We start from the raw sequence: 25,515 nt of genomic DNA, 5'->3' as shown, positions 1-25,515 counted from the left end.
GATTTAGGCCACACCCCCGACCTGATAACCTGAACATGTACAGCACCACAGGACAGATCACTTCACCCTTACCTACAAATATTAACTTTATTCTTTAACTCATTAGAAATAGACATGTACAAAAATCCCTGTGGACAATACAAATATAAATATAAATAGATCATGAGGATATTACAGAGAACAGGAGGCACTGTTGGATAAGGTGTAAAGTAAACAGACTCGTGTTACTGGTTGCTCCGCCGTTTAACACGTCTGATGAAGACCTTGTCGTTCCATTTATCGGTTGGAAGCATGTAGGGGCCGTTATGGACACACAGAACAGTCATCTCATCTGCATACTTTAAATCCTGAAGGAGCTGTTTAAACACACACACAACCAAATACATTGTACACTTAACACCACATTTCTACCCTGAATCATGCAGATACACAAATAGACTATTAGTGTGTGTGTGTGTGTGTGTGTGTCCCAATGCACACATCTGGTCTGCACCGACTCCACTCATACTGTAATAACACCTCACTATCACACACATGCTGGATCTCTGACCAAAAGGTGAGTCAGTGGAAACCAAACTCACCAAGGCTGGCTTCAAGCTCACACACTCCACAAACTGACTCAGTAGTATGTTTTGTCCCACGTGCCTGTATGCACTCACAACCAGCTCTGGTGACACACTGTATGAGGTGCAGGATGGTGTCCTGGTGGATCCTCCCTCCCACACCTAAAGATCAGGGCATCACTGAGCTCCTGCTGTTCCCCACGGCATCTCCAGACCCGTTCACGTCTTTCCCGTGTGCTCGGTGTGAACCTGTGCTCATCTGATGCCACGTATGCAGATAAAAGCCCTGCTGCTGCGTTGTTGCCCTTCTATGGGTCACTTTTATTTGTACTAAAGCAGGTGAAACTGGACAGATTGATCTCCCTGAAGTTTAACTGGAGTGGTGTTATGTGAATGTGACGAGTATTCCTTTAGTTATTTTTTTTTACACACACACACACACACACACACACACACACACACACACACACACACACACACATATTAAGGCTCAAACCCTTTAAGTTATTGTACCTTTGGTGTAATGAAGAAATACTGTGAGGTTTTGCCACTGCACGCTGTTTTCACCACAATGTCGAACACTCTCCTCTCATTGGCTGGGTCCATCCCCTACACACACAGAGAGAGAAAAAAAAAAAACAGCGCTCCTGGTTACACTCGGTCATTTTCAGCTTCAGACACACAGCCTTATACAGAGAGACATGTATATTTATCTCATTTACACAAAGGAGCCCTTGAGAGATGTTTGTTTAAATTTGGTAGTGCTGGGATTTGAACTCAAGACCTTCCTCTCACTAGTCACGTCTTAGCCAATAATCTACCACTGCAAATTCCAAAATGCAAATCATTTTTGAAAACTCACCAAACACACTGAGCCTGAGCTGATAATCTCAGTTTAATTTAATTATTTAACAGTTCACATTGTCTCAAAGCAACTTTACGGAAAAATAGAAACAGAATAAAATGTTAAAAGTTTAAATGAAGTTATTATTTATCTCTAATGATGAGACCGAGGTGACGGTGCTGAGGAAAATCTCCCTGAGATGATATGAGGAACCTCGAGAGGAACCAGACTGAAGTGAACCTCATCCTCATGTGGTGACACTGAACAGTGTTAATGTTAGACTGCTGTAATGGTGTAGTGTGTAGTATTAGTGTCGTAGGATCGGCGTGTCGTGTTAGTGTTTATTATTCTAACACATTTGTTCAGAAAGATGGAGAACTGTTGTAGTTTTCTGGGGACTTTCTGAAATGAAATACGGTTTATTGAGATGTTGGAAGCAGAAGAAAGGAAGATAAAAGACAAAGTTTCTGGGGGAAAAAACCCCAGAATAAACTGCTGACTGTTAGACGGCTGTGGTTCTACTCCCCTGTACGTAACACCAGTAAGTACTGAGGTCAGTGTGTGACAGACAGCACAGACCTGGTTGATCTCATCGACGACTCTGAAGGGGCAGCGGTTGAGTTCCTGCAGAGCCATGAGGTATAACATGGTGGAGACGCTACGCTCACCGCCGCTCTGATGGTGAGGTGTGAGCTCGTGTAGCTGAGTGCTGCTGCGGAACTTCACCCGGATACGGATCCCATATTTATCGTACTCCTCCTGTAACACACACACACACACACACATTTGTAATCTAATGATTCAATAAATTAGTACCTCAAGGATTTCAGAGGTTTTTAGTAAATGTTTATTTTTTGCAAGAAATGATTTTAAGTGTTAATTTCTGATCACAGTTTGTGTTTATTTTAGAAAAAAAAAATAGAATCAGTTGTTGTTCAGGCTCTCATTGTGTGTGTGTGTGTGTGTGTGTGTGTGACTGACCTCATTCTCAGAGTGAAGGTCGACTTCTCCAGCACAGTTCATGGAGCGAAAGAAGTCACTGAACTTCTCATTAATCTGATCCACCAGCAGCTTCAGAGGATTCAGCCAGCGCTCCTTTGCCTGGTGTGTATACACACACACACACACACAGTTAATAACGTGTATATAATACCTCTCTATCGTGTGTGTGATGTGTAGAGGATGAGAGCCGTGCCTCAGAGATGTTCTGTCTGTAGGTGTTCAGATCTTTGGTCTTCTCCTCCAGCTCCTTCTCCATCTCCTTTATCTCCCTCTCTCTCTGGTTATATTCCTCCACCACCTGATCAGGTCACAACAAACATACAGAGAATTACAGAAACAACTGCACTGTTTGTTCTTGTTCTCACTCTCATGGGGCAGGAGGTTAGAAGCCCACAAGACAGACAGACAGAATATTCGCGGTATAATCGAGGACACTTTCCATTTTAAGTGAGGTTTGCTTAAACTTTAAACAAAATTCACACACACACACACACACACACACACACACACACACACACACACACACACACACACACACACACACACACACACACACACACACACATTTAAACAATCATGAGAACCTGAGGCCTGTATTTTCACTCTCAGATACACAAAGTATAATAGATCTAAAATGACCCTGTGCTAGAACTCGGTTGTACTGACAGAAATCACTCAGGTGTGTGTGTGTGAGAATCAGGTGTGTGTGTGTGTGTGTGTGTGAGAATCAGGTGTGTGTGTGTGTGTGTGTGTGTGAGAGAGAGAATCAGGTGTGTGTGAGAATCAGGTGTGTGTGTGTGTGTGAGAATCAGGTGTGTGTGTGTGTGTGTGTGTGTGAGAGAGAATCAGGTGTGTGTGAGAATCAGGTGTGTGTGTGTGTGTGTGTGTGTGTGTGTGTGTGTGTGTGTGAGATGTAGAAAGATCCTGAAGATGTAACTTTAGTCTCGTACTCTTTCACTGAGGTCGGCGAACCCTTCTGCTCTGGCCTTCTCTTCGTCCAACATGGCATCGATCTCCCCCAGAGTGTTGGGCAGCTCACTAAATGCCTGAGACAAGTTGAGAAGAAAAAGGAGTGAATTACAATCATTACAATCAGATACACGGCGTCTCCATCTTAGATGGACCTCTGACCTGGACCAATGGGGCTGAGGTTGGGTTATGTTACTAGTTTAGCTTTACTCAGACTCTATGAAATCAGAGGTACACAGCAGTCTAAAAATAAACGACAGAATGTGTGTGTGTGTGTGTGTGTGTGTGTACATGCGTGTGTGTACATGTGTGTGTGTGTGTGTACATGTGTGTGTGTGTGTACATGTGTGTGTGTGTACATGTGTGTGTGTACATGTGTGTGTGTGTGTGTACATGTGTGTGTGTGTGTGTGTGTACATGTGTGTGTGTGTGTACATGTGTGTGTGTGTGTTGTGTGTTCTGACCGTTTGCAGGATCTCTGGTACTACAGTCTCTCCTGGGTTCATGTTACAGATCTCACTCGCTCTCCTCATCAGTCTCTTACACGTCTCCAGCAGACTCACCTTCCTCTGGTCCAGCTCAGTAAACAATTGCTGTAAAACACACACACACACACACACACACACACACACACACACACACACACACACACACACACACACACACACACACACACACACACGTGAATGTAAAGAAAACCAATCTGAAAGATGATTATGTACATTACATCATTACTGCCATGATGTCATTTCCTCAGTGTTACTAATCTAACAGTGTTGACTTTATCAAGTCTTAAAAGTATCATCAATCAAAGCCCTCATCAATCTGTGACCTCTGACCTCTGCTCTTCTGAGCTCAGCTGATCCTTCTCTGCAGTCAGACTCCAGTTTGGTCTTCTCAGCACTGAGCCCTGCTGTCTCCAGTGCCAAGTACACCTTCTCCATGCTCAGCCTTGCTCTGTGCTACACACACACACACACACACACACACACACGCACCAAAGTATTAACACCCCTTACATTACACCAGGAGCCCCTTACATTACATTATAAACACATGGACTTTAACAGTTTTGCCCATTTATTTAGTAGAGCGTAGGCACTGATGTTGGGTGAGAAGGCCTGGCTTGTAATCTGTGTAATCTCTGTATAAGATTGTCTGCTAAATGCCAGAAACTTAAACGTACCATAAATGAATTCAGTGAAGTCTAATAAATAAAGACTGCACGGCTGCGTGCTTGTCCTGTGGTGACGGGTCTGACAAATACCTGGATATTATGCAGTGTTTAACAGTCCACCTGCAGCTCACACTAACCTTCATGTATTGCAGAAACTCCTCCACTATGGCCACCTTCAGCTCGTTTACATGATTGATCCTGGCATTGGCTTCATCCTCTTCTTTCTGAAGATCGATTCCAGCCTGCTGCATCTGTTTCAAACTGGGAGAGATGGGACAAAGACACGGAGATAAAGACAAAGAACGGAGACAAAGGGAGAGACGAGACAGAGATAACGTACTATGTAAAAAAAACAATGTGTTTGACACCATATTACATGTGTGTGTGTGTGTGTGTGTGTGTGTGTGTGTTACCTGTCCTGCTTGGTGCTGATCTTCTGCTCCAACTGTCTCCTTTTCCCCTTTAGCTCCGACAGACGCTTCTTCTCAGCCCTGAGCTCATTGTCACGGCGATCCAGTCTGACCTGCTGCTCCTGATTAGCGCTCATGCGAGTGTCGACGGCGTGGACCTGCTGCTGAGCTGCCTGGAGAGGTCAAAGGTTGCCATAAGAACACCTCACAGAAATAAAGATCAGATCAACTTAAATTAGAGGTTTTCCGGCTGTTCCTTACAGGGGGTAACTCCAGTTTACTGCCCCAGCTGATTTCACTACTTAACACGTCTCATACCGTGTCTTACCCCAAATATTTTTTTTATTATTAAATTCTTGTAAAAGAAGATTACAATGAGCTTCTTATCCAGTTTGTGTTCGTGCCTCACAATCAGGATCCACCCTGACCCGAATAAAGCACTAAATGAATGGATGTAAATGACTTGATGCTCGTTTGAAGGTGCCATGTGATGCCAGATTAATACATGGAGCCCAGAACCCTTCCTTCAGGTCACTATTAGTTCTAGGACACTCACGCACATGAACAACACCCATCATTTTCAATCATCTGAATGTGCTGGCAGGAAAACTGTATCATGCACATGATTAGAACAGGAGAGAACTATGATCCGTCTTACACTGAGCTGGTCTTCTAGCCGCCGTCTCTCATCTGCATCGATGGTGATGCTGAGGAACTGAGAGGGCCGAAGGGCAGAGTTACTGGAAATGGTCCTGTTAGAGTAGGTGGACTTCTTCACCATGTACTTCTCCTCTGCGGTGTAGATCGTCCTCATCTGAGACTCTCTGATCACCTGACAGAGACAGAAGGTCACAGAACACTGAGCTTCACTGTCAGGTAGAAACGTGACAGTGTTTAAACCATGAAGACAAGTTACAGTGACACAAGCTGCAAATCAACATGGGTTAAGTTTAGATTTAGGAAATTGTGTTTAAATGTCAAAACCTTGTTTCACTACTACATGGCATGTGAATTACACTGAGCTTTATACCACATTATTAGGAACAGAAGTCATACGACAGAACTGATGACGACGTCATTCCCTTGTAAAAGATAAAGAACTACACTCTGTACTTTTGCCTGTTTTTCAATTAAGTTAAATAATTAAAATTTAAAATGAGCTAAAATAATTTTATGAGTTCATGATTAGGGTCGCAAAGGGGCAGAAAGTTTACGGTAAATTTCCATGGGAACTTGTATATATAAATGTATATACACGATATCATATACAAAGATAAATAAACATGTTGTTTGGTCATAAGCAGACATGTATGTAAGGTAGTACACATTTTTAAAATGATGTCTTGACCGATTTAATTGTAATTTATGATGTAATGGATTTTTTTTATTTCAGAGGGAGTGAGTGTGTGTGTGTGTGTGTGGGGGGGTCATCAAATGATCTGTACATGTGGTAACACCTAATTTACTGCTTATTAAGAGTTAGTAAGGTAGTTATTAAGTTTAGGTATTGGATACAATTAAGAATGTAAAGCAGAATAAGGCATTAATATGTGCTTAATAAGTACTAATACATAGCCAATATTCTATTAATATTCATGCTAATAAGCAACTAGTTAAATGACCCTAAAATACAGTAACCCTGCAGGGGGTTTGGCCTCAATGGCCTTCCAGTAAGCAGTGTGCTGTGTGCAAGTGACCGAGGAACTCAGGGTACAAATTCAACTTAAATTGCATTAAATCTTGTTGTTTTAAACTAAATTATGCTGCAAGAGTTTTTTTTTTAACTACATTTAAGTTATATGTTATAGGAACTCTGTATTTTTTAAAAATTCCCAGTTAATTCCCATGGAAAGTTTCCAGCCTTGAAAATTCCCGGAATTTTGCAACTCTATTCATGACTCATCTAATAGCTGTTTCACTCCAACATGTTAAAAGACTTTACTGACGAGTTTAAAAGGGATCTCGCTTCCAGAAGACTAACAGGAAGTTGTGTTTACTTAGAAGTTTAACAAGAGAAATATTTAGAAGAAGAACTAACCATCTCGATCATGTTCTTGGTCCTCTCCGTCCCCACAGGTACATCATTAATTCTATACTGATTGCACAGGTAGCTCATCACCTCATCTGGGGCATCAAACAGCTCTCGTAGGTAGGAAAAGAACCCAAAACGTCTGTGCACACACACACACACACACACACACACACACATACACAATTACATCAACAATGCAAATATTTCACTTTCTTCTACTGCAGAGTGCAAAAAAAGTCAAATTTGTCAAGCATTGTGTATTAGAGGCATTAAAACACAGACTAAATACTGAGCACAGTTCATTTTCTTACTTTAAAGCATGTTTATAACTGACCTACGAGCAGTTTGGTCTGTAGTTTTAAGACATTTGTTTTACTAATACATGAAAAGTCATTAAAATGAAGTAAAAAAACGACCTTACTTGAGGGAGTCAATGGGACGTAACGGCGGTCGGTTAGCACACGATTCTGTAGGAGCAATAACACTGTTCACTCGGAGTCTCTGTTTATCTCGAACCTGAGAATAGTGAGCAGACGATCACTAGTGTGTAAACATGTTCAACTAAAGAACATACATCACCATATACGTCACCGGTCTCCGCTCCTTACTTCTGCCATAAACTTTTCCATATCCTGCTGCTTCTGGAACACAAAGGCCTTCAGGTCATTTAGAGGGACGTGGCTCTCCACATATTTCGCATGCCGTGGGTCCCGTACATTGATCTGTAATAAGATATAAGCAGCTACATGAAGCACCGGTCTTTATACACACACCTGAGGTACACACACTTCACAGAGCAGTAAAACTCTTACCACCAACATCATGGGATCGTACACATTCCCCTCAAAGAGGTGACGGTTGCTCCTTAGCCATATCATAGCCGTGTGGGTGTCACGGAAACGGCTACGCAGCATGTCCTCCTTCCTTTTTATCATGTCCTCCAAACTGCGCAGACGATTCTGCAAACCTGTGGACAAGAAGATGGAAAGGTGAGACGTGAGAAGGTGACGTGCTGTTAGACCTATAATCAAAGCAATGTTGGTGAGGCATAAATTAGAGTTAGCCAGAGAAGGTGTTTATTATCCTATAGCACTGTGTCCCCTGGTGTTTTATTCCTCTTATACCACAATCATTTACAATTCTTTACTTATTACTTTTCTTTAAAGAAATCTTTAACATGATTTGAGCCTTGTTATGTGGAGTAAATCGTCTGTTACTATAGAAACGATATCTTATTGGAACAAGCTCATTAACATAAACCTGTGATTTGCAGCTACACCCCCCGCCTGGCTCGGCTACACCCACCCCCACCCCACCTGGCTCGGCTACACCCACCACCCCCCGCCAGGCTCGGCTACACCCCCCTCCCCCCGCCAGGCTCGGCTACACCCCCCTCCCCCCGCCAGGCTCGGCTACACCCCCCTCCCCCCGCCAGGCTCGGCTACAGCCCCATCCCCCCCCCAGGCTCGGCTACACCACCCTCCCCCCGCCAGGCTCGGATACACCCCCCTCCCCCCGCCAGGCTCGGCTACACCCCCCTCCCCCCGCCAGGCTCGGCTACACCCCCCTCCCCCCGCCAGGCTCGGCTACACCCCCCTCCCCCCGCCAGGCTCGGCTACACCCACCACCCCCCGACAGGCTCGGCTACACCCACCACCCCCCGACTGGCTCGGCTACACCCACCCACCCCGTCTGGCTCGGCTACTCCCTCCACCCCCCGTCTGGCTCGGCTACACCCACCACCCCCCGTCTGGCTCGGCTACACCCACCACCCCCCGCCAGGCTCGGCTACACCCACCCCCCCCGTATGGCTCGGCTACACCCTCCACCCCCCGTCTGGCTCGGCTACACCCACCACCCCCCGTCTGGCTCGGCTACACCCACCACCCCCCGCCAGGCTCGGCTACACCCACCACCCCCCGCCAGGCTCGGCTACACCCACCACCCCCCGCCAGGCTCGGCTACACCCACCACCCCCTGGCTCGGCTACACCCACCACCCCCTGGCTCGGCTACACCCACCACCCCCTGACTCGGCTACACCAGCACTGTGTTTGCAGTAAATCTTACGTCTCAGCTCGCCCGTGGCCTCGTCTTTATCTCGCCTCAGATCTTGCCGTTCTCCATCCAGCCTGGATTTCTCTGCCTGGATGCTCCTGAGCTCAGAGTTAACTGCCTCGATCTTGGGAGTTACATCCTCCTGGCTACCCATGTTGTCCAGCTCCTTCTGCAAGTCCTGAATCATTTGCTGCATCATCCCGATCCGTTTCTGCCGATCCGCCTCCCCTGTCCGCTTCAGACTCAGACGTTGCTTAATGTCTTCAATCTGACGAGCAGATAATCCGAGTTAGTCTAGAGATCATAAACCTTCTACATGGAGCTGCTCTGTTAATAGATCAACATAAAGCCACACCTCTTTGTATTTCCAGTCCAGTTGGTCCTGTTTCTGTTTACATTTCTGTGAAGCCTCTTTGATTTTGACCGTCTGCAGAAACACAAAGTGGTCATTAATGTGAGCAGGTACATAAACACATCACTCACAACACCTTACTTATTGTCACCTGCACACTGGGCTGACATTCTGTGTAACTGGGTGAACGTTCCACATTTTAAGCATGTTTGTTCCTAACCTGACTACACTGTGACTTATGTGCAGTTCCTGTATGTTATGGTGCTTTGGCTGATAGATGGATTGAGGTTCTCCAGACCTTCTCCTTCATCTGGTTCTCGATGGGCTGCAGCTGGCTCTCAATTGACTGGATTTTTCTTAGCAGGGGCGTCTGTGCTTCCTTCAGCGACTTCACTTTCCTCTTCATGTCCTCTCTCTGTTTCTTTACTTCCTCCAGCTCCTTACGAGTCGTCTCATACTCCTACACAAATACACACACACACACACAACTTTTGATCATCTATCTATGGTTATCCATTTATTTTAGTATTATTAAAGGGGAACAGAAAAAGGAAGTCAAAATAATTTTTTTCTACACTTTTCTTTTAATAATTATCATTTCAGGAAAACAGAAGGATGCTCACCACCCAGGGCCTCTTCTTCTCCAGCATTTGGATCCTATCAAGATGCCTCCTCCTCATGTGGTAGCGCTCCACGTCCCCCTTGTTGCGCTCATTCCTCTGCCGGGCTTTCTCCAGGAAATTGGCCTTTTCTTTACACAGATTCTGTCCAAAGTTTTCCAAAGTAAACGTGTATGAGGGACAGAGAGGAATCTCGACACACAGACAAATAGCTTAAATAAAACGAGGTTAATGACGTTACCTCCAGATCCCTTTCTTTACTGCGGCAGTTCTTTAGATCACAGTGGAAGCTGTACATTTCCGGTGGACCGACAGATTTCTCTGTGGCCTCCAGGAGCTCTATCTTACTCATCTTAGCAAACTCACCAACCTTCTCCTGCAGAGGAGAAATTAAATGTCCAGAACCCAGAAATGTTTACCACACAGCCCTGAACATGATCTGGGCAAATTATTCTTTAATGCTGCTGGAATGGTTAATGGTTAGAGTGTCTGACTCCTAACCCTAAGGTTGTGGGTTTGAGTCTCGTGCCGGCAATACCACGACTGAGGTGCCCTCGAGCAAGGCATCGACGCCCCCCCCAATAAAGTGAATTCCCAATAAAGTTGTTCACCCAAGTACAACTTATTTTTAATACAAATCACCAAATTATAGGCTGTAATCACAATAAACCAGTGTGAGTGTAAACAGAGTGCCACTGACCTGAGGCAGGAACTGACACAGATTCCCGACCTGGATGTGGAGCTCCTTCACTGCCTCCTCTACCACCTTCTGACTTGTGTGTTTGTGGTTAATCATCCACACACTCTGATTATTCTCCACAATTATCTCACGGCTAATCACCAGGTTTCCAGCAGTTCTATACCTGACACACACACACACACACACACACACACACACACACAGAGTGTATAGGGGAGGAACAAGTTTATAATATTACCTCCATATATTGTTGCATGATGAATGATCAAATACTTACAACTCTACTTCTACTGAGCCTTTAGTGCATCCTCTCTTCACATACAGTCCCACCTGATACACACACACACACACACACACACACATTAATAAAACTGGTTTATTTGATTTGGCTATATTCACATTAGCAGATTAAATGCAGTGTAAACAAACAGTTTATTATAGAAACTAACGAAGATGTAAATAAACACTAACGAGGCTAATTAAGTGTGATGTAACAATGATGATTATAGACTCAGACATGACTTGCCTTGTCCCCTCGTCCCAACACTGCTGTTTTTCCCGCCAGGCCCAGACAGATAGCACACACTATACTGGACTTTCCGGTTCCGTTTGCTCCCACAATCATGTTCAGGTTTGGACCAGGAAACACTTCTGAGTGATCGTATGTGCTGTTAGTAAAGACAACACAAAGGTGTTTAAACTCCTCCCCCTGGAACTCTATAGTGAGGTGTTTAAACTCCTCCCCCTGGAACTCTATAGTGAGTTGTTTAAACCCCTCCCCCTGGAACTCTATAGTGAGGTGTTTAAACTCCTCCCCCTGGAACTCTATAGTGAGTTGTTTAAACCCCTCCCCCTGGAACTCTATAGTGAGGTGTTTAAACCCCTCCCCCTGGAACTCTATAGTGAGGTGTTTAAACTCCTCCCCCTGGAACTCTATAGTGAGTTGTTTAAACCCCTCCCCCTGGAACTCTATAGTGAGGTGTTTAAACTCCTCCCCCTGGAACTCTATAGTGAGGTGTTTAAACCCCTCCCCCAGAAACTCTAGTGAGTTGTTTAAACCCCTCCCCCTGAAACTCTACAGTGAGTTGTTTAAACCCCTCCCCCTGAAACTCTACAGTGAGTTGTTTAAACCCCTCCCCCTGAAACTCTACAGTGAGATGTTTAAACCCCTCCCCCTGGAACTCTACAGTGATGTGTTTAAACTCCTCCCCCTGAAACTCTACAGTGATGTGTTTAAACTCCTCCCCCTGAAACTCTACAGTGATATATTACTTTAGGATTATTAATTTTATATTTATTAAACTAATTAAAGACTGGAGGACATTCTGTATGCTGAATTAAAGCTATTAGCTCCCGCTAGCTTCATTAAACCTTCAAAAACCATCTTAGTAAGTCAAGCCAATGCTTTAATTCAGTATAATACATTTCGAAAGCGTTATTTTCCCACCCGAATTCTGATCTCCGTCTTATGCGCTATTGGCTAGAAGAGACGAACCGAATCACTAGCGAATCAGTGCGCAGGAATCAGATACTGCTATCCAATCATATCACGGCATGTTTAAGGCGGGATATGTCTCAATACAGGTGTGAAAAGAACAAGCCTGCTAGCCAGCTAGCCACTTACAGGAAGTTTTTCATAGTAATGCGGACGATAGATCCCTGTACGAAGCGCTGCTCAGCTCCCAGCTGCGTGTGTGTAGCACAGGGTAGCGTGGACTGACTGCTGGAGGGCTGTGAGCTGGTTAACATATGACTTATTCTTTTCCTTTTCCCGTGCAGCGCCATGACTTCGCCTCAGTGTGAAGCTCTGTGTTTACTGCTTTCGTTTCCCGCCGGTGTTGCAGACACGTCCACCACTGATTGGTCCTCATTTCCACGTGACTTAAAAGCACGTGACGTCACCCGGGGCGGCCGCTGGCGCACACGCTGAGGCGAGGTGATGTAAATGTGCTCTGTTTAGCGATTAGAGGCAGAACATCCAGGACACGTTACAGTATATCCCCAGGCCGTCAGATTAATCAACAAGGTTCATCTACAGACTGGGTCATAAACACACTACAGACTGGGTTATAAACACACTACAGACTGGGTTATAAACACACTACAGACTGGATCATAAACATACCTCAGACCGGGTCATAAACATACCTCAGACCGGATCATAAACACACTACAGACCGGGTCATAAACACACTACAGACTGGGTTATAAACATACCTCAGACCGGGTCATAAACACACTACAGACTGGATCATAAACATACCTCAGACCGGATCATAAACACACTACAGACGGGGTCATAAACATACCTCAGACCGGGTCATAAACACACTACAGACCGGGTCATAAACACACTACAGACTGGGTTATAAACACACTACAGACTGGATCATAAACATACCTCAGACCGGGTCATAAACACACTACAGACTGGGTCATAAACACACTACAGACTGGGTTATAAATACACTACAGACTGGATCATAAACATACCTCAGACCGGTTCATAAACACACTACAGACCGGGTCATAAACACACTACAGACGGGGTCATAAACATACCTCAGACCGGGTCATAAACGCACTACAGATGGGGTCATAAACACACTACAGACGGCGTTATAAACACACTACAGACCGGGTCATAAACACACTACAGACCGGGTCATAAACACACTACAGACGGCGTTATAAACACACTACAGACAGGGTCATAAACACACTACATACGGCGTTATAAACACACTACAGACAGGGTCATAAACACACTACAGACAGGGTCATAAACACACTACAGACAGGGTCATAAACACACTACACAAGTCATGAAAAAAAAATGATTACACATTAGAACACATTTCTGATCTGATTTTATTTTATTCTATATATGAACTCTATACAGTATAATGTCTAATTCCCACCCCAGGGGTGTCTCTGGATCTGTAATAAGTTATACTGCCTTCTATGTGTAGCTGCAACTTAAAGACCAAAAACTACCTCCTCCACTTCAGCTCATCAGCCCGGTGTTGTCTTCTACCAGATCCTTCAACATTTATGAAGTTCTGTTGGAAAATAAATCACATGCTGAACAGTTTAATGTTCCTCTCCTCTACTTCTAAATGGGTTTTATTGCAGTTTTAGCTTCAGATCTATAACCTATAGTCACACTATGATTATTGACCACACAATCATTTTTAAGAGGTAAAAATCACAGCGTTATCACCAATGTTAGCTGATTAGTTTGTTGCTAAGCTAAGTGTTCAAAGCTAATTGTTATGGTCCGCTCTCCTTGTTGTTGTGCTGCAATTTCAGTTCATAAAGTTAGATATGTTTAAAGTTCACTACAGTTAGATCAGATCCAATCTCAGGTCTGGAATTCTAAAATTACACCTAAAATAGATGTTTGTTCTGTAAAAGATTTACACACCATTACAGAGAAGTGTGAAATGAATACAATTCTAAAATACACTCACATTTATGGCTCCCGTTGTGTATAATGATTTATATAAAGTCCCAGTGCAGTAGAGTTAATGTCCCTCTCTCCATCACACAAAGCTGATCATTATTCTCTACATCAACATACACAATAAGTCCATGTGACTGCCAACATTTATATGCAATCATCAGTTTATTAGCTAATGTCAAAATATCTAATAAAAATACACAATTGGTGAAGTAAAGACAGAAATTACAAGAAGGTTAGACAAAAACCATGAAATATGAATTTTATTAAATGTATTTGTATTTCCATTTCCGTAATTTGAGACATTAATTCTAACTTAAATGCGAGAGTGTATATTTTTATATCTTTTAGTTACAACAACCTACAACTTCACCAATTTCTAACACCATTACTTTTAAGTTAATCTTCTTTCTTTTAAATAAAACAAATTTGCATTTTAATTCTGCTGCCAGCAAAGTAGACCTGTCAAACACTCACCTGTCAAACACTGACCTGTCAAACACTGGCCTGTCAATCAAACACTGACCTGTCAATCAAACACTGACCTGTCAATCAAACACTGACCTATCAATCAAACACTGATCTGTCAATCAAACACTGACCTGTCAATCAAACACTGACCTGTCAACCATTGACCTGTCAATCACACCACAATTCTCCCCCAAAGATTTGAAACTGCAACTGCATATTGATGAACTATTATTACCTGCATGACATTTATGAATTTATTTATTTATTTGTTTGCATTTATAGTTACATAAAGTCTGGAAATTGCCTTTAGAATAAAAAAATCTTGTTAAAGTTTGCTGAAATTATTTACATCAAAAAATAAAGCAAAGTAGATGTGTGAACGTAAACTTGTGAGCTCTCAGCGTGTGAGTTCTGCTCTGACACTCGTGTAAGAATGATGTACATCTCCTGGGTCAGTGTGTACACATCAGGTTAATCTGAGCCAGTTATCTGTCTTTAATAGCAGATTGAGAATCATCTGAGAATGTTGATCAGTGTATAATCTCACACACACTTTCACACCGACTGTTAGAGAGTTCACTACAGAGCTGATTCCACAGGATCTCATACAGTGTGACATCATCTGAAGACACAACACTGAAATCACAAAGTGAATAAAAACAGGCATGAGAGATTATCACCTGGAAAAGGTGTTTTAATGCTAAACCTAATAAAGCTTATTTAATGAAATGTCTATGTTTATTTCTTCGCTTGCTGAATATCATTTTATCCAGATCTGACTAACAGAAAGGTGAAAGGGGTCACGGTCCACCATCTGTGAAGTAAGCAGAGAGACAAAGAATATTATTATATTAATATTAATTCTCATATTATTGTTCAGTTACTCGTTGTAATGTATTTAGTCAGTGACACTAATACACACATACTGTATATATATAATAATGTAATATAATAATGTATGTGAGGTACCTGTACACGGTCCCTTTTGAAATGTAATGTCATCGATCGCAGTGTCACTCAGTATCGACGGCCCTCGGGTGGCTTCAAATACAATCTGAAAAAAAAAAACAAAAAAACATTTGTCTAAAATATCTAAAATAACAACTGTAGGCACATTCAGATGAGTTCTGGGTTCCTTCACTTACCTGGTGGTGATGGTCACACTGATAGGTCACTGATGCTTTCATCCAAGAGATGCTCTGTGCTCCACTCATTTCCCACAGCACCATGTCTCCATCCTCATGCTCAGAATGCAACAGAACTCTTAGAGAACCTGTTCCAGATCCGTACATGTGGTAGAAGAAGGACAGGCACTGAGCTGCTCTAGAACCACGAAGGGGGCGGGACAGGAGGCGAGCACTATGACCTGGCAGCATCAGGGAGGCCTCGATATACAAATAATGACCTTAAAGGTAACATAAAGCGAAATGTGAGTGAGTGAAAATGAAGGAGTTTTAACTGCACGGCGAATCACATGTTTCGGAGACACTGAACATCACAATCATGTTCCTTCATCCAGTCAGTGAGAAAGAAGAGGAACAAACCCACTCCAGTTGTGTGGTCTGCTTTAGGCCCAGTGTAGGAGGTTGGTGTTGGTCCTCTGATCAAAACCCAGTCTGAAACATCAGACTTTTTTTCCTGAGTGAAGCCACAAAATCCCTTCTCAAAGTCACAGAGTGAAGGAAGCGACAAAGTAGAACCTGGACCAGAACATACCAACTTCATCAGTACACTGAGGACAAAACATTTTACACACCTGTTGTGACAAAATAATATGTTTTACTCATCACTTTTTCTTTTAAATAATTTTATTTATACAAATACACGCAATCTCACTTCAGTGAATTTTATTTTTATTTCAACCGATCGGGTCGTTCATCTTGGGAGTCTATTTGTTATTCGATATTTATTAAAATGACTTTAAAGAAAAAGAACCTTAACATTTGTACAAACTCCAACAGTGAAGTGATATGATCAGGTTCTGTTGGATTTCATATGAATGAAGAAAGCAAAGATAAGAATGCTTGCACTGCCCCTACCCCTACAACTACACCTTCCCCTGCCCCTACACCTTCCCCTGCCCCTACCCCTATACCTTCCCCTACCCCTACCCCTACACCTTCCCCTGCCCCTACCCCTACACCTTCCCCTGCCCCTACCCCTATACCTTCCCCTGCCCCTACCCCTATACCTTCCCCTACCCTTATACCTTCCCCTGCCCCTACACCTTCTCCTACCCCTATACCTTCCCCTGCCCCTACCCTATACCTTCCCCTGCCCCTACCCCTGTACCTTCCCCTGCCCCTAGCCCTATACCTTCCCCTACCCATATACCTTCCCCTGCCCCTACACCTTCTCCTACCCCTATACCTTCCCCTGCCCCTACCCCATACCTTCCCCTGCCCCTACCCCTATACTTTCCTCTGCCCGTACCCCTACCCCTATACCTTCCTCTGCCCGTACCCCTACCCTATACCTTCCCCTGCCTCTACCCCTAACCCTATACCTTCCCCTGCCCCTACCCCTATACCTTCCCCCGCCCGTACCCCTACCCCATACATTCCCCTGCCTCTACCCCTATACCTTCCCCTGCCCGTACCCCTACCCCATACCTTCCCCTGCCTCTACCCCTACCCCTATACCTTCCCTTACCCCTACACCTTCCTCTACCCCTACCCCTATACCTTCCCCTGCCCCTACCCCATACATTCCCCTGCCTCTACCCCATACCTTCCCCTGCCTCTACCCCTACCCCTATACTTTCCCCTACCCCTACCCCTTACACTACCCCTAACCCTACTGAGTGGATCAGAAGGCTGCTGTACCTGCTGGGAGCTCACAGTCCCCAGGACGGAGGCTGATGTCATCAAGAGCAGCAGACCCACAGTTCCAAAAACTTTTACATGTACTTGCAAACATCACCTTGTAAGATAAAGCCAGATAAATATAAATAAAGCATAAATAAATCAGAGGCACTTTCTATGTGAAAACACATACAGTGAGTTTCTGAGTGTGTATAAAACTTTTATCTGTGACTCAGTGCAGTTGTTTGTAGACATTTTCTCTTTCCCACATCCTGCCTCGAGATGTGGAAGACACATGAAGTCATATTTTGCTGCCAGATGTGAAGTAAGTGATGACAGATGTCTTTTGGTTTGATCTGTCTGAGTTCAAAAACACAATCTAAGCTCTGAGAGAAATAAATAAAGGATTACGGAGGAAGAGGAATCACAAAGGTCCTCTGAACTTATTATAATTAATTAATTACTATTTCTGTTTGTAATATTAGTCTGTTTTCTAGAACATTAATACAAAGTAAAATAATTCATTTAATTCAGCTTTTTTTAAAGCCCTTTTAAAAGTGGTCTCAAAGCAGCTTTACAAAAATCTAAAAAGTCTAAATAAAAATAACAAAGTTAAAAACTTACATTTAAATGTATCTGAGGCAACATTAACTAGGAAAAACTCTGAAACTATTATCATTATAAACACAGAAAGTGGGATTATATATCATTATAAACACAGAGAGTGGGATTATAAATCATTATAAACACTGAGAGTGGGATTATAAATCATTTTGAACACTGAGAGTGGGATTATAAATCATTATAAACACAGAGAGTGGGATTATAAATCATTATAAACACAAGAGAGTGGGATTATAAATCATTATAAACACTGAGAGTGGGATTATAAATCATTATAAACACTGAGAGTGGGATTATAAATCATTATAAACACAAGAGAGTGGGATTATAAATCATTATAAACACTGAGAGTGGGATTATAAATCATTATAAACACGGAGAGTGTGATTATAAATCATTATAAACACTGAGAGTGGGATTATACATCATTATAAACACGGAGAGTGGGATTATAAATCATTATAAACACTGAGAGTGGGATTATAAATCATTATAAACACATAGAGTGGGATTATAAATCATTATAAACACATAGAGTGGGATTATAAATCATTATAAACACTGAGTGGGATTATAAATCATTATAAACACTAAGAGTGGGATTATAAATCATTTTAAACACAGAGAGTGAGATTATAAATCATTATAAACACCAGAGATGTAAATAACACAAGAAGATCAAAAATGTTCACCACACAAAGTAATTTTCTCAAACAAAGCGAGGTTAAAAGGTGTTATTACCTGACTGTTGTTCTGAGTCTGGATACTGAGCTCCACGTAGATCCACACATCTCTCGTCCTGTCACTCGAGCTCCAGACTCGACTGTGTTTCCGTGTGGTGTTGTTGTACAGATAGACTGCTAAAGTCTGCTCAGATTTACTGAATCCTCTGAGAGAGTAGAAGAACCTCAGGCAGAACTTCTGGTTCCTGGGCAGAAACGGTCCGAACAGTCGACTGATGGAGCCAGACTGCATGATGAAGCGTGAACTCACCAACAGGAACCAACCTGTGAAATTTCCCCCATATTTTAAATCAATTTAATTCCATATCATTACAGGAATAATTCAGTGTGTGCAGAAAAGATCTTCTTCACTTTATCACACATACTGAGTGTAATGTATGGAACATAAGCTGTTTATTACAGACTATGGCTCTGATATAAGTTAACACAAGAACTATGATCATTTTTAATATCATGAGAATTAAAATTATTTACTAAGTTAATATAACTAGACCTTTCTGTTTAAACCTGCCACAAAGTGAGAAGTTTAATCAGAGAAACCAACGTTACAGCGAGGCTCATATCTGAGTTTAAAAAAAAAGTTACAGCAAGGTCAAAACTTCACATTTAACATTTCAGGAAAATCTTGTGTACTTGCAGTGTGTGTGTGTATGTGTGTGTGTGTTTGTGTATGTGTATGTGTGTGTATGTGTGTGTATGTGTTTGTGTATGTGTATGTGTATGTGTATGTGTGTATGAGCATGTTTATGTGTGTGTATGTGCATGTGTGTGTGTATGTGCATGTGCATGTGGATATGTGTGTGTATGTGCATGTGGATAAGTGTTTGTGTGTGTGAGTGTGTGTATATATGTGCATGTGTGTGTATGTGGATGTGTGTGTGTGTGTGTGTGTGTATGTGCATGTGTGTGTATGTGGATGTGTGTGTGTGTGTGTGTGTGTACATGTGTATGTATGTGGATGTGTGTGTGTGTGTGTGTGAGCGTGTGTGTGTGTGTGTGTGTGTGTGTGTGTATGTGCATGTGTGTGTATGTGGGTGTGTGTGTGTGTGTGTGTGTGTGTGTACATGTGTATGTATGTGGATGTGTGTGTGTGTGAGCGTGTGTGTGTGTGTGTGTGTGTGTGTGTGTGTGTGTGTGTGTGTGTGTTCCTACACCTCTCCCAGTCGTGTGGTCTCCCTCCCGGTACACATTGGGCCGCACTGAGACTCGCCTCCACATTTCACTTTCTGTCGTGTTCTGTGTGTGGTGACAAAAACCCAGCTCAAAGTCACAGTCTGCCACTGAGGGGTTAAACACGGGTTCTGAACAAATAAACACAAAACAAATAAAACATATTTAATCAGAAACATGAAGATCAGCGTGAGATGTTGGTGTTAGGTTGATGATCTAAAGCACCTGTTCCTGCAGAGCACGACTCAGGAGTAAACACAACATCATCCAGCAGCACACGACCTCCTCTAGGACTGTTAAAGGAAACTTCAAATACCACCTACAGAGAGTACACACACACACACACACACACACACACACACACACACACACACACACACACACACACACACACATATATATTTATATAAAAACAAATACTATGCCAGCTAGTTACTGAGATACTGAACAAAAGTGTGCAGGTGATGGATCTTATGGTGCTTTAGTTCCTTCTGATCAGTTTTCCAGTTGAACATCAATAATAGAAGATAAACTCTTTATCCAGGACATTGAAATGAAAATAATATTTGCATGATTATGTTGTGTATCGTTTACTGAAGCTAGCAAACAGATCATCAGCAGCTAGAGGATGACAGTACGCTCCACCAATCGTCCCGGTGTATGGTTTTAAATATTAGAGGTCATTGTCTGTGTGACTTACCTGTAGGGGGTAGGGGGCACTCAGGGTCACTTGTACAGGAATCCACACTTGGGTTTTGGCTTCCTGCTCAACCTGGTTGCTCTCAGGCAGGTCTGCACTCCACAGCTCACTGTACTGCCCCACATGGTCCCTGCTGTACACCGAGAACATGTGACCCTCAGCGTGGTCCTGCTGGTACTGAAAACTCAAACAGCCCGACATGGGCACAGAAGTCATGGGTGACACCAGTGTGGCCACTTCCTTCAGAGTCCTGGAGTGGATCGAATCCACATACATGTAATGACCTGGTCAGATTACAGAAGAACAGGATGTGACTGTAATGTAATGAAATATAATCTTTCATATGATGACAATGTCTCTTATTTATCATGCACAATATTCAAAACACAAAACATCCACAAGACAAAGACACGTTGTTGTACAAATGAAACATAATACGGGAAAATGATTCGTTACACAAAATGTTTTCAACAGAACAGAGACTTTAAATATTCTCTGACAAAAATGACAAACTCCTTCCTTATACATAATAAACATTTATTAAAGTCTTGTGTAGTTCCTGTGAAGTTCAATTCAATTCAATTTATTTCTATAGCACTTTATGTTTCCCATTCCCGTCGTCTCGAAGCAGCTTTACAGAAGTATAGAAACAGAAGATAGAGAAAAAGAAATAAATATATAATAATAATGAGAAGAAGAAAAAATAAGGATAAAAAATAATTAATTAATATATACAATTAAAGTTTAAAATTAATTTAAAAAAGATTAACTTAAAATTTTAAATATTATATATCTGTCCCTGTCCCTAATGAGCAAGACTGAGGCGACGGTGGCGAGGAAAACCTCCCTGAGATGATATGAGGAACCTTGAGAGGAACCAGACTCAGAAGTGAACCTCATCCCCATCTGGGTGACACTCTACAGTAAATAGTGTAAGTGTAATTAATGACCTTTCTACGACAGTTTATAACAGTGCAGCTAAGAGCTCCTGAGGAACTAATGGGTCATCGTAAACTATGAGTTCAGCACAGACCTGATTACTGATAAAGACCAGAACATACAGCTGACTGACACAACATTGGTACAGAAGAAGACATGACAGTCTCTGGGTGGCTTCATACACAACAACCCCATGAGACACTGGCCATGCAGATTAATCCCTGGCAGGGTGACCACCGGGCAATAAACATGTATACAGCTCAGTGTGGAGTTCAGGTGGCTGCAGCATGAAAACTCTGTAGTTTGTATGGAGATGTAAAGAGGAAACCAGACCAGGGTGGATGTACAGGGCGTACCGGGGCCGTCACTGAGTGCAGGGTTGTTCGGAGATCCTCTCCCCACGTACCAGTTCACATTTCCACTCCAATGACTCGCATAGCCACACAGGTGAGACTCCTCAAAATCACACTCTGGGGAGAAAAACTTCGATTGTTTAACGTTGTTATAAATCTGGGCTTTTGTTGAGAGCGAAGCTTTAATCGCTGTTCGTCTCCAAAAGGCGCTAAAGAACAAATTAGAACCTCTTATACACACTTCAGCGTGTGTTAGGAGAAGTTAAGAAGAGTAGAAAGGTAGAAATCATCTCTAGAAGCCTGAAACATCTCACTTAGGAGTGTTTACTAAACACTCAACACTGCTTATTATCCAGTGACTAATATTAATGTTCCATTTAACACTAACATTATTTTATAAGAGTGTAAAAGTGGACGTGAGGAAACATCTACGGCTCCTTCTGTTCAGTTCAGTCGGCGTTAATACTTTAAATGTTGTGTGAGTGTGTGTGTGTATGTGTGTGTGTGTGTGTGTGTGTGTGTGTGTGTGTGTGTGTGTGTGTGTGATTTTGTATGTGTGTGCATGTGTGTGTTTGAGTTAGTGTGTGTTTATGTCACTGACCGATGCAGTATTTATCTGAAATGTTGACCTCAAAGATGGACACACTGCTGCCTTCAGCTGAGCCTCGTCCACCCTCAATCACTATCTACAGCAAACACACACACACACACATACATACACACACACACACACACACACACACACACACACACACACACACACACACACACACACAAACACACACACACAAACCACACCAAACCACACAACACCACACACACATACCACACCACACACACACAACACAACATCACATACCACACACATACATCACACACACATAACCACACACACAACACAATACATACACAAACACATAACGAAGACACAACCAACCACACACCACACACAACACACACATACACACACACATCACACAGACAGCACACAAACACACACATACATACACAACACATACACTACATTAACACAACACACACACATACACAACCACACACACACACCCACCATACACACACATCACACACCAAACCCACACACACACAAACACACACACACACACACAGGCACATACACACACACACACACACCCACACACAACACACACACAACAACAACACCCACATACACACCCACACGTGTATACATACACACACACACGCACACACACACACACACACACATACACACACAACACACAACACACACCACAACCCACACACACACAAACACACACACAAACACACACACACACACACACACACACACACATACATACACACACACACACACACACACACACACACACACAAACACACACACACACATACATACACACACACACACACACACACACACACACACAGTGTGTCAGAGTAAAGTCAGTATATATAAAGTCAGTATATATAAAGTCAGTATAGCTGATATAAAAAAGGGTTTTTTGCCTCCAGCTCCTCATTAATTCGCTCAGAGATAAAATAAATCTGTGACCTGCTACATGACCACTACACTGACATAATAAATAAACTATGACATAATAAACATGAGCTTCATGCTGGTACTTTTCTTTAATCCAACACTTTAGCTGATCCACTGTGTAGATGATTACCAGCTCTTCTTCTCACATCTCTCACCTTGTACGCTTCAGTGGAATTCTGCAGGTCTATGGTAGTGATGATCCAGTTATCAGAGGATCTGCTGGATGACCAGAGCATGTGGTCAAAATTCTCTCCCTCTGACCGAGTGAGAACCTGAAGTGAGCCGGTGCCAGCGATCTGGTAGACGAGTCGAAGACAGCTCCAATCCTGCAGCTCCACATCAGGACCCAACAGAACTGCCTTGTTCCCGTCGCCCTGCGAGTTCGCATCCAGCGTGATGAAATGATCTACGAGGGAAAGAGAAGGGCACTGAATCAACGAGACAACTGCAGAACTGCAGAACAAGACAGAAGCACGTCTACAGAAGAACAGCACGTATACAGAAGAACAGCACGTATACAGAAGATCATGTCTACAGAAGAACATGTCTACAGAAGAACAGCTCATATACAGAAGATCATGTCTACAGAAGAACATGTCTACAGAAGAACATGTCTACAGAAGAACATGTCTACAGAAGAACAGCTCGTATACAGAAGATCATGTCTACAGAAGATCATGTCTACAGAAGAACATGTCTACAGAAGAACATGTCTACAGAAGAACATGTCTACAGAAGAACAGCTCATATACAGAAGAACATGTCTACATCATATTTCTGTTCTTTTCTAAATAAGCAAAAAGAGAAGCAGACAAACCAGAAGCAGCAGATAAATGTGTCTGATGCCAATATTCCATAAGAACAAACCTGAAATATTTAATCCAAAATGTTGTTGTTTTTATGTTCTCCAGATGTACAAAAGACATGTTAGATTAGATTAGATTAGATTAGATTAGATTCGACATGTTGTGCATGTGATGGACTTTGGTGCACTATTTTATCTGATGAATCTGATGCATTTCTAATAATCTAATCATTTGCAGAATCATGACACTTGTTGTCTTTGTGGTTTCTAGTCTGTAGCTCATCGTAAAATCATTTTCATGTTCAGATCTTTCTGTACCTTTAGGGTTGAGGTTCCAGCTGAGGAAAGCTGGGTCTGCTGTGTAGTCACACATCGTCTCCTGAAAACTACATGAACCTGGTAATATCTTTCCTCCAGTCGTTGCTGTAACAGATCAGATAATCAGACATCAGATAATCAGACATCAGATAATCAGACATCAGATAATCAGTCATCAGGTTTTTTCCTCATAAACATGTTTTAAATTTTGAACACACCAAGAATGCTGAAGAAGACGTAGAGAATCTTCTCCTGAGGTAAGAGCTCCATTCTCCAGCATGTGTTCAGTCTTGACTTCAGAGGGAAACTGATGCAACTTCTCCTAAACTGAGCTGGTCTTCAGATGGCAGACGTCTGTCTGTCTGTTTTATCTGTCTGCCAGAAAAACAGAGTACAGGAATGAAGTGAGGATCCAAAACAGAGCTAGAGAGTGAGAGAGAGAGAGAGAGAGAGAGAGAGAGAGAGAGAGAGAGAGAGAGAGAGCTAAAGAGAGAGAGTGAGAGAGGAAGAGAGAGAGCTAAAGAGAGAGAGAGAGAGAGCTAGAGAGAGAGAGAGAGAGAGAGAGAGAGAGAGAGAGAGAGAGAGAGAGAGAGAGAGAGAGAGAGAGAGAAAGATGCCTTTGGAAGTATAAACATAAACCAGGTCCAGATTAAAACCAGTTCCATGGTAAATCAATCTCATTGTTTTTTTCTTTTATTTCTTGTTCAGTTTCAGTTTTTAAACACTTCTTTAATTTAATTTACAATGTTTTGGGGATAATTCAGTATTTAAATAGTATTTTAATAGCTACGTCCATGTGTATGCAGAATCAGAAACAATCTGTGAATGATGAACTGGGAAGGAAAATGCAGAACCTCTG

The 25,515-nt window shown here is 42.6% G+C and overlaps 2 protein-coding genes and 1 long non-coding RNA gene across 3 annotated transcripts; 1 reads left to right on the top strand and 2 right to left on the bottom strand.

The window, feature by feature from the left end:
- Window positions 1-68: 68 nt before the first annotated feature.
- On the bottom strand, window positions 69-12,591 carry smc5 (structural maintenance of chromosomes 5). Its single transcript, XM_047804629.1, has 24 exons — window positions 12,351-12,591; window positions 11,253-11,394; window positions 11,004-11,056; window positions 10,727-10,889; window positions 10,268-10,402; window positions 10,030-10,170; window positions 9,705-9,866; window positions 9,410-9,481; window positions 9,067-9,322; window positions 7,810-7,964; window positions 7,606-7,719; window positions 7,419-7,513; window positions 7,004-7,136; window positions 5,624-5,797; window positions 4,969-5,138; window positions 4,693-4,816; window positions 4,218-4,340; window positions 3,843-3,971; window positions 3,360-3,455; window positions 2,603-2,707; window positions 2,389-2,508; window positions 1,987-2,166; window positions 1,077-1,172; window positions 69-356 (listed from the first exon to the last, which is right to left on the bottom strand). Exons 1-24 carry the CDS (start codon window positions 12,509-12,511, stop codon window positions 225-227), a joined length of 3,231 nt encoding a protein of 1,076 aa, XP_047660585.1. The 5' UTR covers window positions 12,512-12,591; the 3' UTR covers window positions 69-224.
- LOC113653015 lies at window positions 4,756-5,200 on the top strand. Its single transcript, XR_003443004.2, has 2 exons — window positions 4,756-4,898; window positions 5,022-5,200. It is a non-coding gene; the product is annotated as an uncharacterized LOC113653015 (long non-coding RNA).
- A 1,022-nt stretch (window positions 12,592-13,613) lies between the features above and the next one.
- Window positions 13,614-25,077, bottom strand: mamdc2b (MAM domain containing 2b). The gene is made up of 14 exons (XM_027162380.2): window positions 24,875-25,077; window positions 24,657-24,761; window positions 23,689-23,939; window positions 22,595-22,679; window positions 21,997-22,110; window positions 20,702-20,985; window positions 20,227-20,320; window positions 19,986-20,132; window positions 18,830-19,095; window positions 17,486-17,582; window positions 16,205-16,360; window positions 15,806-16,065; window positions 15,630-15,714; window positions 13,614-15,474 (listed from the first exon to the last, which is right to left on the bottom strand). Exons 1-14 carry the CDS (start codon window positions 24,924-24,926, stop codon window positions 15,461-15,463), a joined length of 2,010 nt encoding a protein of 669 aa, XP_027018181.1. The 5' UTR covers window positions 24,927-25,077; the 3' UTR covers window positions 13,614-15,460.
- Between the last annotated feature and the right edge of the window lie 438 nt (window positions 25,078-25,515).

Source organism: Tachysurus fulvidraco, chromosome 20, assembly GCF_022655615.1.
Source record: "Tachysurus fulvidraco isolate hzauxx_2018 chromosome 20, HZAU_PFXX_2.0, whole genome shotgun sequence".
Lineage (NCBI taxonomy): Eukaryota > Metazoa > Chordata > Actinopteri > Siluriformes > Bagridae > Tachysurus > Tachysurus fulvidraco.
Note: the sequence above shows the minus strand (reverse complement) of the source record. Positions and strands in the feature narration are given on the sequence as shown.

Bases quoted from the DNA above. Each gene is read 5' to 3' on its own strand.
- smc5 (XM_047804629.1), bottom strand. From the start codon at position 12,511: ATGGCGCTGCACGGGAAAAGGAAAAGAATAAGTCATATGTTAACCAGC. The intron at 7,514-7,605 runs GTAAGGAGCGGA...CACTATTCTCAG, and splicing joins TGGAAAAGTTTATGGCAGAA to GTTCGAGATAAACAGAGACT. The intron at 2,708-3,359 runs GTACGAGACTAA...TGACCTGATCAG, and splicing joins TCGCCGACCTCAGTGAAAGA to GTGGTGGAGGAATATAACCA.
- mamdc2b (XM_027162380.2), bottom strand. From the start codon at position 24,926: ATGGAGCTCTTACCTCAGGAGAAGATTCTCTACGTCTTCTTCAGCATT. The intron at 22,111-22,594 runs GTCAGTGACATA...TTTTCTCCCCAG, and splicing joins TTCAGATAAATACTGCATCG to AGTGTGATTTTGAGGAGTCT. The intron at 16,066-16,204 runs GTTTGTTCCTCT...GTTACCTTTAAG, and splicing joins AGACCACACAACTGGAGTGG to GTCATTATTTGTATATCGAG.